Source organism: Macaca mulatta, chromosome 1, assembly GCF_049350105.2.
Source record: "Macaca mulatta isolate MMU2019108-1 chromosome 1, T2T-MMU8v2.0, whole genome shotgun sequence".
In the NCBI taxonomy this organism is placed as follows: domain Eukaryota; kingdom Metazoa; phylum Chordata; class Mammalia; order Primates; family Cercopithecidae; genus Macaca; species Macaca mulatta.
Genome location: NC_133406.1, coordinates 123,158,667 through 123,178,232, shown reverse-complemented (window position 1 = coordinate 123,178,232; position 19,566 = coordinate 123,158,667). Strand labels below are relative to the sequence as shown.

The 19,566-nt window shown below is 45.8% G+C and overlaps 1 protein-coding gene across 2 annotated transcripts; it reads right to left on the bottom strand.

The window, feature by feature from the left end:
• Positions 1–6,996: 6,996 nt before the first annotated feature.
• TRIM45 (tripartite motif containing 45) lies at positions 6,997–16,989 on the bottom strand. 2 transcript variants are annotated; one of them, XM_077991986.1, is made up of 7 exons: positions 16,693–16,989; positions 16,009–16,056; positions 13,111–13,844; positions 11,392–11,521; positions 10,373–10,487; positions 8,166–8,292; positions 6,997–7,265 (listed from the first exon to the last, which is right to left on the bottom strand). In XM_077991986.1, exons 1-7 carry the CDS (start codon positions 16,953–16,955, stop codon positions 7,117–7,119), a joined length of 1,566 nt encoding a protein of 521 aa, XP_077848112.1. In that variant the 5' UTR covers positions 16,956–16,989; the 3' UTR covers positions 6,997–7,116.
• Between the last annotated feature and the right edge of the window lie 2,577 nt (positions 16,990–19,566).

Genomic DNA, 19,566 nt, shown 5'->3' with positions numbered 1-19,566 from the left:
TGGAGGGCCACACAAGTGCTAGTGTTATTGCTGTGGGACAAGGTCTGGGAATATGAGAACCAGCAGCAGCACGGGTGCAGCTGAGAGCCAGATGGTGAACGTCTGTCACCAAAGTGCAACATTCCTGAGCACCGGATTTACAAGGTATTTCTTACTCGACAAAACTGACTTCATGGAAGGTTTGTAGTTTGACTTTGCCTTGGCCATGTTGATCAAATAGGAGTATGGTGCATGCCACAGCTGGGCAGAGTCCTGGGCCCTTCAACAACCTCATCAGTGACTCCCATTGCAGGCCCACTGCAGTGGCTCACAGCTGTAATCCCAGCATTTGGGAGGCCGAGGCAGACAGATCACTTGAGGCCAGGAGTTTGAGACCAGCCTGGCCAACATGGCAAAACCATCTCTACTAAAAATACAAAAGTTAGCCAGGCGTGATGTTGGGCACCTGTAATCGCAGCTACTTGGGAGGCTGAGGCAGGAAAATCACTTGAACCTAGGAGGCGGAGGCTGCAGTGAGCTGAGATCATACCACTGTACTCCAGCCTGGGCCACAGAGGGAGGCTCTGTCTCAAAAAAAAAAAAAAAAATTTCTCTTTATAGGAGGTGACTTATTTCTCTAGCAATCCTGTGAGTCATTTAGCATGGCAATTCATGAACACTGAGTTGTTTCTTTGCTCTGATTGTCTTTTGCTCAATGAAATGGCTTTTAGGAGGGCTCAAAGGTGAAGCCAGATTCTCCTGCACTAATAGGATAAGCATGGAGACACCAGTGCTCAGTGTGGCCTCTGGTTGTCTGAAATTTCGCTATCAACTATAATACCTTGAAAGAATTAGGTTTCCAAAGTGGGATATTGTACTGCTGTTTGTTATATAGCATTTAGCCTTAGGAAGAGGGCAGGAAAAATTTAAAAGCACATCCGTAGGCACAAAGAATTATACTAGAAATTCAGAATTCCTAGACATATGACCTAGACTAAAATGTTTTCATAACAAAATGAAACCAAGGTCGTTTATAGTACAAAGTACCACAGAAGTCAGTAGTTAGGGGATGGAGATAGATACGGGAAAATGCAGAAGAAAAAAAAAAGCAAAACCCAGCCTAACCCCCAGGGAGGGAAGAGGGGAGACAGACAGGCAGCTACACAATGTTTCTACTATCTTGAGTTCTTTTTTCCCAGATTCCATAGCTAAATCCAAATGTATTAATAGGTAGAGACTACATAAGAAAGGAAGGATGAGACTATTTTCTTGCTTATTCATACAGTAATTCAGAAATGTATATTGCACACTTTCTGTATGCCAGGCACTGCTGGGCACTGGAAATACAAAAGCAAGCAAAACTGAAAAACTATCCTGTCCTCCTGAGGCTTAGCATCTAAGGGAGACAGGCATTAATCAAATAACCCCGCGTGGCTGTGAAGCAGCCATGATGCTGAGTGAGTGCTACAAGAGACGACTGTGCAGCTGGGAGGGCTTATAACAGGATTGGAGCTAGTCAGGGAAGAGCTGAGGAAGTGATGAAAGAATGGAAATCAATATGTAGGAGCTAAGAAGGCAGAGTGAGATGCCTCTTCCTATACTGTATCCTGCTTCTAATGAGCATCCACTTCACTGAACCACCTCTTCATTGAGCCAAACCTACCACACAGGGATACATTCTCTAGAGGAAAGTTGAGCAACTGTTGCATTTTGGACATTAGAATATGGGTGGCCTGACAGGTATGTGTATGTTTATTATCCAAGACAGCCAAAGTGTTTATCCTGTTGCAACATCCCAGGGGACAGAGGCTCTTATTTGTGACTCTTTTTTCTTACCTGTAACACCAGAGGCATAAGTTACATCATAATGCTGCATCTTGTTGATGCTTCAATGCTCACAATTCAAAGGTGATTTCTGAAGCACTTTGTTACGCTGGGGACAGCTACTCAATCCTCCCACTCTTTTTTTGCCTCACCTTAGAGTCTTGGACTCTGTTGATCACTGACTCTGCCAGGTCTTTCAGCAGGCAAGACAGCTCAGTTAAATTGGGTTTGGACTCCACTGTAGTGCATGCATGAGACAGTGCCCCGATCCCCAACACCCACACACAAACTTTAAGTATTTGTAACAGAATTGTTACCATTAATATTGCTTAAAGGCTAACACAGTAGCCAGAACCTAGATGTCTTATGGAAATTTTCTATTGCAATGTTACTTCATTTACATAAAGTTGTCCAATCACTGAAACCACCTCCAACTGAAATAAATGGTAAGCTTTTTGTTCTCAATTCTGAAATCGGATTCATTAAAAGGCACATGGGGAAAGATGATATAATACAACAGGCTTCTTCATGACAAGCAGTTCCCTAGATGAGGTAACTGGAAAATTCAAGGCTGGTCTCTCAGGTGCATATAATTTATCCAACAGGCTTGAGATAAGGCTGCTGCTTTTCCAAGTGGTATTTGTTTAAATGACAAATACTGAGGTTTGGGAGAAGGGAAGTCTGGCTTATAAAACAGATACCAAATGGATATAAAAGGAGATCCAAACGAAAAATTCTACCAATTAGATCTTTATTCACTGATCATAATATGAAGTCTCTACTATCTGCCAGGAACTGTCCTACACGGGGACAGAATGGTAGTTTAAAAATATCAAATCCCTGCCCTCATACAGCTTACAATCTAGCATGAGAGGGCAGACAACAAACAGAACATACATATGTTGGCCTGTAATCCCAGCACTTCGAGAGGCTTGAGATGGCCAGGAGTTTCTGAGACCAGCCTGGGCAACATGGCAAAACCCCATCTCTACAAAAAATGCAAAAAATTCACCGGGCATGGTGGGGTGCGCCTATGGTTCCACCTACTTCAGTGGCTGAGGTGGGAGAATCACTTGAACCTCGGGAGGCAGAGGCTGCAGTGAGCCAAGACCGTGCCACTGCACTCCAGCCTCAGCAACAGAGAGACAGAGATCCTGTCTCCAAAAAAAAAAATACAAACCACAAAACATATACATATATGTGAGATGGCGATGAAACTGGGCAACTCTGGGGTGGGAAGTTGCTATTTTGTACAGAGTAGTTAATAGGGTGATATTTGACACTGGAGTGAGAACTTGAGAGGAACATGAACCATGAAGGTATCTGTGAAAAAAGCATTTCAGATGGAGGGGCAGTGATTCAGGCCCCAAGACAGTGCGTGGAGAGTTTGAGGAGCACCAGGCAGGCCAGTTTGGCTGGAACAGGGTGATGGAGGCGGATGGGTGGGCAGTAAGAGCAGGGATCCAGATCATGTGGGGTCTTACATGCTGATGTAAAGGCTCGCTTTTCTGAGATGCGAGGCCAATGGACAGTGGTGAGCAGAAGAGTGACATGAGCTGACATGTTTTAAAAGATTTCTCTGATATTGGGTGGTCAAAAAAGATAAAGGTTGGGAATTGAACACTGGATTCTGTAACCTGGAGTTTACCGGTAACCTTGACAACAGCTATTTCAGTGGAGTCTTGAGGATGACTGACTGACTGGATTAGATCGTACAGAGAATGGGAGGGAAACTAGAGATACCAAACAACAATTCTTTTGAGGTCCTTTTAAAGAGGAGCAGAAAAGGGGGGAAGTTGCTAAAGTGGGTTGTGAAATTCTTGAAAACTCAGCCCTAACACCCAATGCGACTCTATTTGGAGAAAGAACCTTTAAGGAGGTGATTAAGGTTAAATGACCTCATGTGGGTGGGGTCCTAATCCAATAGGTCTGGTGTCCTTATATGAAGAGACACCAGGAGCACATGCACACAGGAGAAAGGCCATGTGAAAACAGAGGGCTGCCATCTGCAAGCCAAGGACAGAGTACTCACCAAAAAACAACCCTGCCAGCACCTAGATTTTGGACTTCCAGACTCCAGAACCGTGAGAAAACTAGTTTCTGTTGTTTAATCCACCCAGTCCGTGGTATTGTTATGGCAGCCCTAGCCAACTAATACAAAAGGGAAACTTGTATTTGAAGAGGGAATATTGTACCATATTTATTTTCTGAAGTAAGCAATCTGGTAGAGGGGGAAATTACTGAAGCAATGTTCTCAGGCAATAGCTACAGAATGGGATTTAGTACACGGGATAGAAGTTGGCTCTTGATAGGAATTTGGATAGATGTGTACATGTGGTAGGGAGGTTAGGGAAATTCTCTGAATCCTTTTATATTCTTGGTGAAATAGGAGGCAAGGTCATAAGTACAGAGTAGAGGTGGGGTAGAAATTGGAGTTTGAGGGGAAGAAAGTATGAATTGTCTAGAAGCATGGGAGAATAAATGGACTGGGGAGATGTTTCAGGTTATCAGGCAATGCTAAGGCCCACTGAAATTAGTGGTCATAAATTTAAAGTGAGGCTAGTCATCACGCTTTTTTTTTTTTTTTTTTTTTTTTTTTTAGGATCATTCAGTTGGGTTAGATGGAAAGCTGGATCTAACCTGGGTTGGAGTTTTGCCAGGCAAGAATGATAGAGGGAGACTATGCAATAGAGTGATTATAGTGATGGTCTGTAGAAACTAAGCTGGGAAGGATGAAGGGAAGGACCTGAGGTGGGTGAGAGGAACAACAGGAAGGTGGCAGAATCACTGCATTGTGGATTCCAAAGAGGTAGACGAATTAGTAGTCAGGTTATTACAGTGGGTGAGCTGGAAAGGTGGGAGGTTGTGGTTGCAGGATGCCTGAAACTAAGACTATGCAAAGTGTGCAGTTGGAATCAAGATCTAGGATATGTAAGGCTAAGTAGGGAAAAAATAACATTGGGGAAATGGTCACAGAACTAAGAAGTCTGTGTAGACAATGAGTTATCCCAAGACTGATAAGGAGTTGTACCGGAGTCATAGCAAGCTCAATGCTATAATCTTCAAGGAATGAAGGGGAACAATTTGGGGCTCAGTAGATGGCTGAACCATGGAGGAATAGCAAGCTGTATAGCTGAAAGGCATGAGCTCCAAGGCTGGCCATTTTTAGAAAAAAAAAATATGGCTAATGCCCTAGAACGGGGTTTCTCAGCAGTGGAACCACTGACATTTTGGATTGGATACTTTTTTGTTTCAGGAAGCTGTCCTGAGCACTGTAAAATGACTAGCAGCATCTCTGACCTTTACCCACAAGATGCTAGTAGCACCTTGCCCCAGTAGTGGCAACTAAAAATGTCTCTGAGACTTTGCCAGATGTCCTCTTAGGAGCAAAGTCCCTCCTGGTTAAGAACCACTCATCTCGGCCAGGCACGGTGGCTCACGCCTGTAATCACAGAACTTTGGCAAGCCAAGGTGGGCGGATCATGAGGTCAGAAGTTCGAGACCATCCTGGCCAACCTGGTGAAACCCTGTCTCTACTAAAAATACAAAAATTAGCTGGGCGTAGTGGCATGTGCCTGTAATCTCAGTTTACTCTCGGGAGGCTGAGGCAGGAGAATCGCTTGAACCTGGGAGGTGGAGGTTGCAGTGAGCTGAGATCGCGCCACTGCACTCCAGCCTACGCAACAGAGCAAGGCTCTATCTCGAAGAAAAAAAAAAAAAAAGAACCACTCATCTCAAAGCAGTAGTAATAAGCTAAAAAGACATATACTTCTGGGCTGAGTGACAGAAGGAGTGAGGAAGAGCAAATAGCTAATAATTTGAGAGGGTGACGGGCAGGAACGTGTTTTGGAAAGATCAGATTTGGGTTACAGAAAGAGGCTGAAGGGAATGTTTCCAGAAAAGGGTGAGAACACAGAGAACATCTTAGTATTTATGGCTACAATGTAGCCCATGTCTGTCAGCCTCAAGGAGGAAATGTATTCCACAATGATCTGACAGTCATCATCTAATTATTTCACTTCCTTTGCCTGACCCAATTCACCAAAGGCGTCATCCACCTGTTAAGGGATCTTATAATGCAGATTTCGCTAATTATATTTAATATATGCTGAGTTTATTGCTATATAGGAAATCAAGACTCTCAGAAGAACACACGAAATATATACAGTGAAGACCTTGGCAGGGCTGAGGCACTAGTGCTGTGTACATCCTCTCCCCAGAATTCTCAAGCAGCTAAGAAGGCACACTATGAGTGAAGGCACATTAAGAGTCAAAGCTCCCAGTTAACTTTCTAGGTATATAAACAACAGTGAAGACTACTCTAAAGACTACTCTACCAAAAACAGACCTGTGAGAAGTATGAAGGTGTCTAGATTTTGTGGCATGAGTAGAACTGTAATAAACGTATGAGGTTCTATTTCAACACCACTCCCCTTTATTAACTTTCTATTTGTATGCCCTTGACCAAAGAGTAATCTTCAGGCTTTGGGGCAGAAGGCTGACATGGCATGGGAGCGGTGGGGGGGACACCACCAAAACAAGATCACATTATCATGATCATGAAACATGTACGAGTAAATCCACTGAAAGTATGCTAACAAAAAGCAGACAGGATGAAAGGAGGTTTCTAATCTCTAGGGGAAATATCTAAATAATGTGTAGCTCAGAGAAAAATAAAAAAGGTCATGATAGGCCAGGTGTGGTGGCTCACGCCTGTAATCCCAGCACTTTGGGAGGCTGAGGCGGGTGGATCACGAGGTCATCAGAAGTTTGAGACCAGCCTGGCCAACATGGTGAAACCCCATCTCTACTAAAAACACAAAAATCAGCTGGGCGTGGTGGCGGGGACCTGTAATCCCAGCTACTCGGGAGGCCGAGGCAGGAGAACCATTTGAACCGGGAGGCGGAAGTTGCAGTGGGCCAAGATCATGCCACTGCACTCCAGCCTGGGTGACAGAGTGAGACTCTGTCTAAAAAAAAAGGGTCATATCAGAAAGGAACTAACTAAACGACCTAGACCCTTCAGTTCCAATGGAATAGATACCTCCATACTGTACAAAATGAAAAGGAGTCTCGTGTGGTAGAAAAAGAACGTTTGCCAACCTACCTTTAAGAGAAATGTAGAGGTGGTCTTTTGTGCTCAACCATCCACAAGTACAACCAGTGAGTAACAAAAGAGCACCTGAACTCCAGTGCAAGATAAGGCACTTTGTTTTTAATTCTATCAGTCTCTTTAGAATGAAAGAAGGTCTGGGTCCTCTGGAAATATCGAGTGGTGCTGACTGCAGCTTTAAAAGGCTGAGCACAAACCCATCAGAGAGCCACAGTCCTAAGTAGACTCCTCGGTGCGCTCTGCCCACCTGTCCACGTGCATTCAGACTTCTCATTAAACTTCCCACAGCACGACCAGTGGGGACGACCTGGGTGGCCTTTGTGTCCATGGCCACAGCCTAGGTACCCACCTACATGGGACAAAGAAGAAAGGACAAAAAACAACCATTAGAGTGGAGTCCAGCAGTTACCATTATCGCGGAAATTAGACCGACCTCCTGGCAACATGCAGATTCATGGGAGTGAAAATACCTAAGAAAGTCTTGGCAAGAGGAACAAGCTGTCTGACTGCTGTGTAGTCAGGAGGACCCTGAAAATTGATCACAGCAAATCAACTCATGTTAGCCAGAGTTCTAAGAATGCTGTAGTGATAAAACTTACCACCTGAAGGAGGCGAACTAGTTTGCACATTAACTGTAAAATAAATTGGTTTGGATTTTAACTGTAAAATCACTGAAATAAAAAAGGATAGGTTGGTGGACATAGAAAAAAAACAGAGGTAGATCCTCAAGTGTTTATACAGAAGGATGCAAAAGCCCATTTTACGGCCCATTATTAGAGTAAGGACAGAATAATTTTTTTTAAAGTAATTAGATCCTTTACCTAAACTCCCTATCCTTTCCGTCTCCCTGAAAGACCCAGACCTTGTTCAACTGGTTTAATCATCCACTCCCCCAGCCATGCCTCCTTTGGAATTTATTTAAGATACTAAAAGGAATAAGATGGGTCCACAGTTTTCACACTGCTCAGGCTGCTGGAAAGGGACAAACTGAGAATCCGACACAGAAGCACAGGGCTCATAGGAGCTGTACCAAAACTAACAGAACTCAGAGCTTTTAAGCCTGCTATTTCAATTCAGAACAAGGAAGCTTTAAGTGAAACTTTTAGAACAGTGGTGTCTCTACAATCACAGACTGTGCTTCCTAGAAACAGAGCCTAAGTCCAAATGTCTCGTGGCTGTGTGGTGGGGAAGGGCCAGTTGCTTGATTCCCGCTGCTGGCAGGAAGGCCCAGGTAGTGCTTTCTCCTTACCTGGCATGGTGCCTCCACAGGCGCAGCGAGCGGTTTTCTGGCCTCCACTGGAGCAGAAGGTGCAGCAGTGAAACACACCTGGGTGTGGGCGGTGCTTTCTCCTCACGGTCACAGTGAATGGCGAGCCCTTCAGTGTTCAGACCAAAAGCAAAGAACAGCATCTTACGAGTTAACAGGATGTGTTGAGCATCGCTATGTGCTAAACAGAGTCTGAGGCACAGGGCCTGCCCTTGGAGGGACAAGGACACCAGGAAAGAAACAGATTAGAGGGCAAGAACCCTGCTCAGCTGAGAGGGGGCAGATACAGAGGCAGTGGAAGCATTACGTGGTCTGTGCAGCCCTCCTACCATGCTTTTCACCGCAGATGCTGAGTACTAGACTCAAGTACTGATTTATTCCGTGTAGCCGAACCTGCTGGGCACTGACAGGAGTCACACAGCGTCAGCTGCATTTTCAGTGACATCTGTATTAGCTGGGGATTGTTCTGGCAAGATGGCCCATGCCACAAGAAGCTTAAGCTTTTTTTAATGGATTCTGCCTCACTCTATCCTTGTATGAAGTATAAGGATCTAGGTCATTCAATACATTAGTAATCTCAGACTGACTTTTCTCTGGGATTCTCAATTTCAATTCTTAAGGAACCTCAGGTGTAATAAGTAGAATATCGCAACCACAAAGATAGGACATCCTGTGGTCCCTTCTCCAATTTCTCAGCCTTGTACCTCTTCTCACATACCAAGCTAGCCTCTTTCCTTCCATCCTGGACATGACTTATCTGTTTACTCACCCACTTATTCTGTGACAGTGAAGACATATGGAAGGGAGAAAGGTTAAAATGTGTACAGCTAATAATCCTCAAATTAGTAACTCTCCCATCTGCTCCCTTTCCTTTAAGGATAACTTTCATTCTCTAATTTATATCCCATATTAAACAAAAAATATATATTTTTTTAAAGATGGGATCTCACTCTGTCACTAGGCTGGAGTGCACTGGCACAACCATAGCTCACTGCAGCTTTGAGCTCCTGGGCTCAGGCAATCCTCCCAAGTAGCTGGGACTACAGGTACACACCATCATGCCAAATTTAAATATTTAATAAGTTGCAATGTGCCTATCCTTATGTGAGAGCCACACTGTTAGAGAAAACGCAAAGCAGAGAGCCTAGCACCTTAGAAGTCTTTCAGATGTTAAATTTCCCATCTTAAAGAGTTTACAATCCAGTTAAAAAACAACCTGGCATTCAAAGAAATGGGTTCAAATTCCCATTTTGCTATATTTGCTGTGTATTTTAATGCAAGTTTGGTCTCTTGGTCTAATTGGACACTGATCCCTGTGCCTGAGTGGTTTTGAGGAAAATTGAAATAACGTATGTAAAAACACCTAATCTGTTCCTGACATACCACAATTAAGTAAATAAATGGCTTTTAAATATGAGTGTTCCTAAGTGCACAAATCATAAGCCTAACATATCATGATGCTGTATGGTATTTTACTGTCCCTGTCAGTGCTGATTTCTGTGGAGGGAAACCTCTGAGTACTCCAAGGTCAGCAGAAAGATTCTGCTGGACCGGTTAGTATCACCCAATTTTTAAAAACTCATAATCTCTAAAGCGGAAAGTGCTCTACTTGTTTGTGTTATACTTGTTTGTAGAAACTATGGTAACATAACTTGTTTGGTATATTTGTTTGTTTATAGTAACCATAGTAACAGAAAAACCTATATGTAAAACAGAGTAGAAAATTACGTAAGCAGATGGTTAGGCAGATAGATGACTAGTCAGTTGTGAGGAGGGGGCGTAACTCTCTCAACTGTGTTCATGGCCAGATACAGTCTGGACAAAACTGGAGAATTCTGAGCTAGATTGTATTTTTTGAATATGCATGGTTGTCTGCTGGCAGATCACCCCCTGTGATCAAGACATCTTCTCCATATTAAGAATCCTAAGAAACTGACTGGGAGAATGATAAACTATACGCATAACTGCCAGGAAGTGACACAGGGATAGAGGTCAACAACATCCTTATGGTCAACAGCATATTCTCCAGGAAGAATAAGAGTAGCAAAATCTGGGCTGTTTCTAAAGTGAAGAAGAAGACATGGGGATTCTATTCAATCTCTCTGTATAGCTGATTCTATGCGAAACATCTCCAGATCCTAAGACAGTAGAAGCCAGGGAGCTCAGGGAAGCACGTGCACCAGTCTTACCTGCACATGCTGTTCTTTGACGCAGACCCACACAGTATAGACACCAGGCTCCTTGGGGGTGTAGGAAATGTAGTATGTCCCATCCTTGTTATCCTGCACCATTGGTCTGACTGGGCTAAATGGAGATAAGAGTCAAAACACCACTCACTCCCACAAGCCGGCTTTAGTTGCTACTATTTCAGAATGTAAACTACACCATTCCATTCAGTATTAATGTTAAATATACCCAAACAGGATGCTTCTTCCATTTGCCTCAAAAGTTAATTTTACAACAGAAGGTAAACTGCATAAATTCCAATTTAGTCTGATATTCAGACAAATTCCTTGAATATATTATTGCGTCCTTTTCAACAGGCTTCTGTTGAACCCTCTTGCTCTGTTGTGCCTCCTCCATTCTCCAATTCCAGAGAAATATAAACATGTTCCAGGCATAATTTAGTACCAAAGGGAGACTGATTTTTGAAAAGGGTACCATTCAGTCTAACACAGAAGATTTTTCAACTTATTCTAAAGCTGGAGATGAAAAGAATCTGAGGGGCACACCACAGCTTTGAGAGAGAATTGAATACAAAATCCACACAAGAAAACACATTTGGTCATATAACGTTTCATAGTATTACAGGGAGGTAAGATGTAATTACTTAGTTGCACTCCAATATATTTTTTTTGACCTGGGGTCTTGCTGTGTTACCAGGTTGGAGTGCAGTGGCGCAATCACAGCTCACTGCAACCTCAACCTCCTGGGCTCAAGGGATCCTCCCATCTCAGCCTCCTGAATAGCTAGGATTATAGGGATATGCCAATAATTTTTTTTTTTTTTTTTGTGGAGACGGGTTCTCCCTATGTTGCCCAGGCTGGTTTTAAACTCTTGGGCTTAAGCGATTCTCCTGCCTCCACTTCCCAAAGTGCTGGGATTACAGGCGTGAGCCACCGTGCCCAGTTCTAATATCTTAAAGGACCTCATGTTTCCAGTTTTCTCACTGCCTGCTATCCATGACACCTACTTGTGGCATACAAACCTGTCTTTCTTATCCTTAGGGAGAACGGCAACTTGAATGTTGTCTCCTCCCCTGCCCATGATTTCTCCTGCGGCATCCTTACAAAGCAGGGTGAAAGAGGCTGTCTGTTTCTCCCGGGCTCTGTGGAGGTCTGAAAAAGATAAACACTCGGTCCTCACCTCAAACGTAAACTGCAGTGACTACATCTCCAACTTGCTTTTTCTCTTCAGAACAAAGGGTTGTACTTTCCTGCTTACTGTAACCACCCTGGCTCCCTTTCTTTTCTCTTCCCCTTCTGCCTCCTAGAGTACACCTCTTGGGAGTCCTTCCTGGTTAGCCTGGTTCTCTCAGCTATCAGCTGCTTTGGATCACACAGGATCCTGGACCTTACCTTCAGTCCTAGGAGGCTTTAAAAATACTCAGGACCGCCAGGCGCGGTGGCTCACGCCTGTAATCTCAGCACTTTGGGAGGCCGAGGCGGGCGGATCACAAGGTCAGGAGATCGAGACCACGGTGAAACCCCGTCTCTACTAAAAATACAAAAAATTAGCCAGGCGCGGTTGTGGGCGCCTGTAGTCCCAGCTACTCGGGAGGCTGAGGCAGGAGAATGGCGTGAACCCGGAGCTTGCAGTGAGCCGAGATCGCGCCACTGCACTCCAGCCTGGGCGACAGAGCAAGACTCCGTCTCAAAAAAAAAAAAAAAAAAAAAAAAAAAATACTCAGGACCGACCTAGGTATTTAGAGAAGAAAACCTCTAGACCTTGTGAGAGAGGCTAGTAACCCCAAAACCACCCTCCCTAAACTCCGGATCCCGCTGGGCTAGGCAGGGAGTACAGGTGACCAGCCTCACGACCCTCCATGTTGTGAGATCCTCTGCAACTTGGTAGCTCATGCCAAGGTATTGGAGGGCTATCCAGTAGCTACAGCCCCTACTCCAGCATTCAGATGAAACAGGGTTTCTTAACCTGGGGTTCATGAACTACTATGAGGTCTATGGAAAGGCTCATGAAGAGTCTAAAAATCTGGAATTGTATGCACAAGTTACTGGGTGTTTCTGTAGGAGAGAACATTCTCAAAGAAATCTATGGCTTCCAAACAGTTAAGAATGCCTGTGTCAAGAGTCTGATGACCCTTAAGATGCAATCTTCCTATCAGGACTGACCTGTGAAATGTGTTTTAATAACATGCTTCCATTAGAAAGGGAACGTTCGTCAAAAGAAACCATTTTTCCCCAATTAAATGAAACACCTACCATATCCTTTTAAATGCCAGTAAGGTGTATGTGAACCAAAAAGGGCCTAAAGGAAAGGAAACCGTAATCTCGTCTTCGTTACTCCTCTGAAACCCCCTTCAGAACTTGATCTAGGAAGCCAGGGTCTGCCATGCTCCTCTCTGAGCAGGCAGAATTTCACCGGGCCCTAGTCACTGCTGTTACCTCCAATGGGCACTGTCTCTGTTCTGCCATCTGATAGAAACAAAACATAATCTATGTGCTTCTCAGCTGTTACTACTTCTCTGAACAGGAAAAGGGTCAAGCCTCACTCCTGTATTAACTGTACCCTAACCAGAACAAACCAGAAAGGGCAAAGGTGAGGGTCACTGTCTTTCAGATCAGTTTATCTCCCCACCTTTGGTAACCTGGTCAGTAGGGCGTGCTTCCTAGCAAAACAAGCCACCAATCTTTACACACCATCTCCCTGTAGACTGCCTTCTCAATGTCAATGGGAAATGCCTTCCTACCTTCTCCTTGTAGGACACATTTGGCTGGATCAACCTCTTTGGTATTAATGGTACCATAAATTTCATAGCCATGGCACTGGCCTGCTTTCTCCTGAGGACAGAAGCGTATCTTATCATTTACTCCAGGACGGGCACTATATTGAACTTTGTTCAGCTTCCTGAGCCGTTCTACTACCACCCCCTTGGTGATGAGGATCTCCAAGTCTGAGCCGCTGGTCAGCAAGTGCTCGGTGAACTCCACTCCAGTCCGCATGTCTGCCAGTAACTGTTCCAGCTGGGCCTTCTGCAGCTGCAGGGAATTTTCTTTCTGGATTCGTATGTCTTCCAGCTGCTTCAGCAGCTTGTCCCGATGCTCCTCAATGGCCTTAATGTAGCCCTCCGAGAATGTCTGGACATCAGCTGCCACTGCCTCCACTCGCTTCTGCAGGGCACTGTTCATTATGTTGATCTGAGCCAGGGCTTCCTCCAGGGCCTCCATGTGGGGCTGAGTACCTTTGAGGAGCTCCCGCACAGAGTCCCCATGCTTGTGGATGACATTGCTGGTGAAGTCACAGGGGTGTTCCCGATGCTCCCCCACCACGCAATCCCGGCACACAGGCCGGTCACAGAACTCACAGAACAGCCTCAGTTCCTCTGCAGGATGAATAGGACACAGGATGGGCTTCCCAATCCGGCTGTAGCCTTTCAGGTCTTTTAGGTCCACCATAGTGTGGTAAGTCGTTTTCTTCTGCCGCCTAGGGGCAAAGAGAGTCAATAACAGGAAATAAGGGAGTAATTCTAGTTGGGAATAGTTGGGCAGAGGTATTTCAGGAGCACAGGCTCTGAAGTTAAACAAACTTGATTTCAGTTCCTTGCTCTAATCTCTAATTGCATGATCCTTTCTGATTCCAGTTTCTTGTCTGTACAGTGGAGACAATCCCTACTTGCAGGAGCTGCTGTATAGAATAACATGTGAACAGACTAGAGCTCTGGCTTGCCACATGTCTATGTAGAAGGTTGCAAGGCTATGACTGCATGCTAGGACTTTCCCCAAAGAGTTTAGACAAGAGCCACAGTCGGCTTCCTAAGGTAAGCTAGCAGTGAGGGCATGGCAGAAAACTAGCACCAAGAAACAGAAACCATGCCAGATAACACAGTAATAAAGTCCAAGCAATTAAACAGCAGATAGCTGATCCTGATACCAAGTCTCATCTAGCTTGCATCTAAGATTTTGGTGAAGCATTTCTGTTGACCAGTACCTATATTACCCAAATCAACAGGCTAGAATTTTTTTCAAGAGACATCGTCAACATTATTAGAAAGCATGAAACCGGCCGGGCGCGGTGGCTCACGCCTGTAATCCCAGCACTTTGGAAGGCTGAGGTGGGCAGATCAACTGAGGTCAGGAGTTTGAGACCAGCCTGGTCAACATGGTGAAACCCCGTCTCTACTAAAAATGCAAAAAATTAGCCAGATGTGGTGGCGTGTGCCTCTAATCCCAGCTACTGCGGAGGCTGAGGCAGGAGAATCGCTTGAACCTAGGAGATGGAGGCTGCAGTGAGCGGAGATTGCATCATTGCACTCCAGCCCGGGCGACTAGAGTGAGACTCCATCTCAAAAAAAAAAAAAAAAAAAAAAAAGTGTGAAAACGATGGTTAGTAGAATCAAAGCTCTCTAATTTCTTTCCTGTAGTAGCCCTCTAGAGATGTAGGGAAATCCCTAGGAAAACATGGTGACTGTTCAGAGTTCCTCCATTAGCATTATATCAATTTCAAGCTTATATGCCTATTCTGGCACCAGAAGAGTGGCTGCAGAGAAAATAGGGTCAGCTGGTTTGGCTGGCTGCAAGACAGTTGCAGGGACTATCACATAATTACAAGTTAAAAATAGAGTGAAGTCTACAAACTTGTTCTGTTAGTGTAGCCAGAAAACAAATGGAAGTTAGAACCCAAAATCTATTTTAGGCTAATCCTAAAACTGTGGTCATTTTATATTCTGGTGTCCTAGGATGGGGTAAGGTAGAGTAAGAAGGGACAAAATGATCCATCTGACAAACTATTCACCAAATGCCATAAAAGACGTAGTCTGCACCCCAATTAACACCCCAATTAATACCCGCCCACCTCACCAACCTCCAGAGTAACTCTAAGGTACAAAGCAAAAGCTGAGGTCCAGCCAATCACCACCTATTCTAGGAGTGTAGCATGGGTTAGTGGAATGTAGTCAGAATGATCTGGATTTAATACTCAGTTCTGTTACACACTCACCAACTGTAGGACCTTGGCAAATCAAATATTGCTGACCTTGTTTCCCCAGTTAATAAATGGGGGTGAAAACAGGGCCTGCTTTTCTGCAAGAGTTGCAAGATCAAAGGAGATAAAGAGCAGGATCTATGCTATTATATTCATTCTCCTATTTCTCCAGCACCCAGTACAATTATTCACTACATGAATGATTGATGATTGAAGGAAACTGTAGCTGCACTTTGTAAATTGAAAGGGATTATGAAAACCTCCATTGCTATTGCTACAGGTACTATATTAGGCTGACCGGGTTAACTGTTGTACTAGAGTATTTGCTACTGCATCGTTATATTGCTCTTTGACCTTCCACAGTATTTGAGGCCTTCCTTTTCATCTGCTCACCAAGGGATTTCTGTCTTGACACCTTTGTAATCTGCTCTTAAGCTACACCGGGTGCAATGCCCCATCTTTACCTATGAGCCTGGCAGCAGAAGTGGCAGAGGTTGGCTTTGCAGGTCTGACACCTCTTCTCTACTTCCCTGTCGTTGCACAGGTCACACACCAGGCCCTGGCCTTCCCCACGCAGGCTCTCCAGCATCACATCATTCACGGCCAGGTGGTCTATGGTTAAAGCCTTCACTCCACCCATGGGCAGGTCCACCTGAGCATCACATACCGGACAGAGGATGCCGATCTGCGACTGCAGACTTCGTGGCTTGAGTTCCTGGAATATTGACCCCTCAGAGCTTGTGTCAGAGTCTCCCCCTCGGATGTCCACTACTGAGAAGGGCTCCAGCTGCTCCAGACACGTGGTGCAAACTGTATGCAAACAAGGCAAGAGCCTGGGGGCTTTGAAAAGCCCCAAGCACAAGGGGCAGTGAGTCTTGCCTGAGTTTCCAAGTGCAGTCCCATTAGGGAGTTTGCTTACAATGCCCAGCAGCGGCTTTCTGTTTTCTGACATACTCCCCACGTTTGTGGCCAGTATCAGAAAGGGCCCTGGGCAGTTCTACGATGTAGTAGGAGATGATTAAGCCCACCCAAAGAGAAAGCTTCCAGAACTTGAACAGAGACCATGGGGACTCCCTCGCTGACAAATAAAAGGGCAGACGGGAAGACCAGGCTTCCTCAAAAGAACCACCCACAGACCTAATCAGGAGGGCCCCCTCCTTTCCACTGCATCCCATACCAGACACGCCCACGCCCTCCTCTGCCCCGTAAGTCTCCCCGGATGCGCTTCCAGGTCTAGCTCTACAGCTAGTCCTGCTGCCAACAAAGTCACTCCTGCATCTCTCGCTCCCTCCACGGCCACCCCCCCTCCCGCCGCCCGCCCCACTGCGCCCCACACGCGACAAGCGCCGACCCCGCCCGCGCACGATGAGGTAGGGGCCCTCCTGCTCCTTCCCTCTGCGAAGGGCGCGCGCCGGACGAGGGACTTGCAAGCCCCTGCCGGCTTCTCGGTGACCACCGCCTCCCCCTCGCCTCGACCCAGGACGCCCGCGGGCTCTCGCCCCTCCTCACACCAATCCCAACCCGGTCTACTCCGGCGAGTCCAATCACCGTCCGAGAGGGGCGGCCCTCGCCGCTCCGGGCCCCGCCGCCCTCCAGAGTGACGCCACTAAGCATCCAATAAGTTTTGGTAATTCCACATCTTCGCCAGTCCACTCACGCGGGGGGCGGGACCTGACAAGGTCGTGGGCGGGGCGGCCGAAGGGCTTGGAGTGCGGCGGGAGGAAAAGGCGAAGGCTGGGAACAAGCGGCATAGTGTAGTCGGCGTCACCGTTTCACAGGGACTGTCCCTCTATCTCTGTGGTGACCAGAGAGGCATCAGGGCCTCTTTAAAAGCCACGCTGATTTGCTGCCGGGACGGCCCTCTTTGTGGCCTCGGACTGGTCCCACGAACGCAGACTGGGCTCTCCCATTGGTGGATGGCACTGTCAGTTGGCCCCGTGCTGAGAGTGGGAGACGTTTTTCTGGCTCCTGAGGTCTTGGCCGCTCGGGGGCGCCAGACGTTCCTGCTCCACGCCGGTGTAAGGCTGCGAGGCTCCCTTCTGTCCTCCGGCGCTTATTGTAACTCACAGGTCCATCACGCCTAGCGTGCTGGGTACAAGCACTTCCGCGGCTCCCTGGCTTTGGGTATTTTCCGGGGGTGAGGGCATCTCAGGCTCGCGTTCCAGGAACCGGTTTGGGAGACCGTGGAGCCGAGGTCTGGAATGGAGGGCTTACTTCGACCGGCCTGGGCAGCGCCATCCTCCTTGTTGGGCTCGGGAAGGCTTTGTTTCTCCGTCCGGGGAGAATGCAGATGACCTAAGGAGTTGAATGTCACCCAGGATTCCACATTTCTGTGTAACAGAAACGAGCTGAGCGAGATGGACCCGCTGTTTTTATCAGTCAATCACGGAGGGCTCCTACCTGGTCACAATGGGACAATGGACGGTGGCAGTGAGGGACAAGCCCTTTGTGGGCTCAAAACTAATTTGGAAGATGAACACGTCCGACCCCTTTAACTTTATAATTACACGGCCCCTTTCTCTGGCCTTACCGGGCGTCTCCTGATTCTCCAAAATTCCAAAAATGGAAACAGCTGCTCCCTTCCCCTCCACCTGTTCTTATCTCCAGTCGCGTCAGCCTGTCTACTGGGCCCTCACTGCTTTCTTTGTTCATGACCTTCCCTACTTAATTTGGACCCAGTGGGCGGCTGTTTCACTGATGCCTTCATTATCCGTTTCATGCTATAGGTGTAGCGTCTGGAGCCTAAGCTTTTAAAAATATGGAATCTGAAAAAGAAAAATATGAAATATGAAAAAATATTAAAAAAAAGCTGTAAAATATAAAACTGAAATGTTTAGCCATTTCCAAAATAAAACACGCTAATGAGTCAAATGCCACCTTTATATAAAATGTGCAAGTAAGTTCCAAATGTTAAGCATATCCCCAAAGATTTTTAAATAGTCCTTACCTAGATTTTTTTCAGCCTCTTGTGCTTCTTGCATCTGCTCTCAAAATCTGCATTCGCGTCTCCAGTAGGCTGGAGGAAGTCACAAAAACTGTGTGGACTTGGGTTTGCTGTATATTCTTGCTTTGAACTTCACCTTTACCCTCCCTGCTGCTTGACTGTGCTTTACTTCATCTCTTGTTCATGCTGTATCACATTTCTTGTGGTGGTAGTTTCAAGCTTCTCTTGTTTGAGAAGTGCTTTATAATTTACACGTGCAGTATCTCATTTAGCCGTATCTCATTTAACCTTTAACAATATTGTAAGGAAATGGCCTTAAAGAGGTCTTGCCAGCTCTTGGATGGCCAGCCCAAGTTAACATATCTGGAACTTAAACACAACCTTTTGATGCCATATCTAAGATTATATCCGGGTTACCTCACCTTTCCTTTTGTTTTTTGTTTTGTTTTGTGTTTTTTGAGATTGAGTTTCGTTCTTGTTGCCTAGGCTGGAATGCAATGGGAGGCTCTTGGCACACTGCAACCTCCACCTCCAGGGTTCAAGCGATTCTCCTCCCTCACCTTCCTGGGTAGCTGGAATTACAGGTGTGCACACCCGGGTAATTAGTTGAATTTTTAGTTGAGACTGGATTTCACCATGTTGGGCAGGCTCCTCTTGAACTCCTGACCTCAGGTGATCCACCCGCCTCAGCCTCCCAAAGTGCTGGGATTACAGGCGTGAGCCGCCACGCCTGGCCACCTCCACCTTTCCTTTCTCAGTTTCTTAAGCATCAAATCCCTCACACATGCTGCAGCTAATTCCCTTCCATTGATGAGAAAAACAAGGCTGTCTGAAGAACTGCCTCGCCTTTCTACTTAAAAAATCCTTGATTCCTCACACCTCCTCTCGTACCTCTCCTGACTGCCATTCTTTAGTGCCAAGATTAGTTCCTCAAGATCTTTGCTTTTTATCCCAACCTCTCCTGCTTCCTCAAAACCTTATTCTTCCTATGTTTTATTCAGTCCATTTTTCTGCCAAGAGTTCTGATGAAGTCCTGAAAGGGGAAGAAAATCATCTTTTGATCTAGCTCCTCTTCAACGTATTAACGGTGGTGGTTCTCACCGCTATATTTCTCAAAAGAGTGGTCTCACTGTCTGCTTTCGTCATCTTTTTATAACCATCACCACCCGTTTATTCCTCCCCTCTTTCCTATGGAGACTTTCTTGTAGATCATGAGTGACCATATTGCTGGCCTTTTCTCAATAGGCAATCTCTTTAGTATTTACCATTTTTTGTACTTCC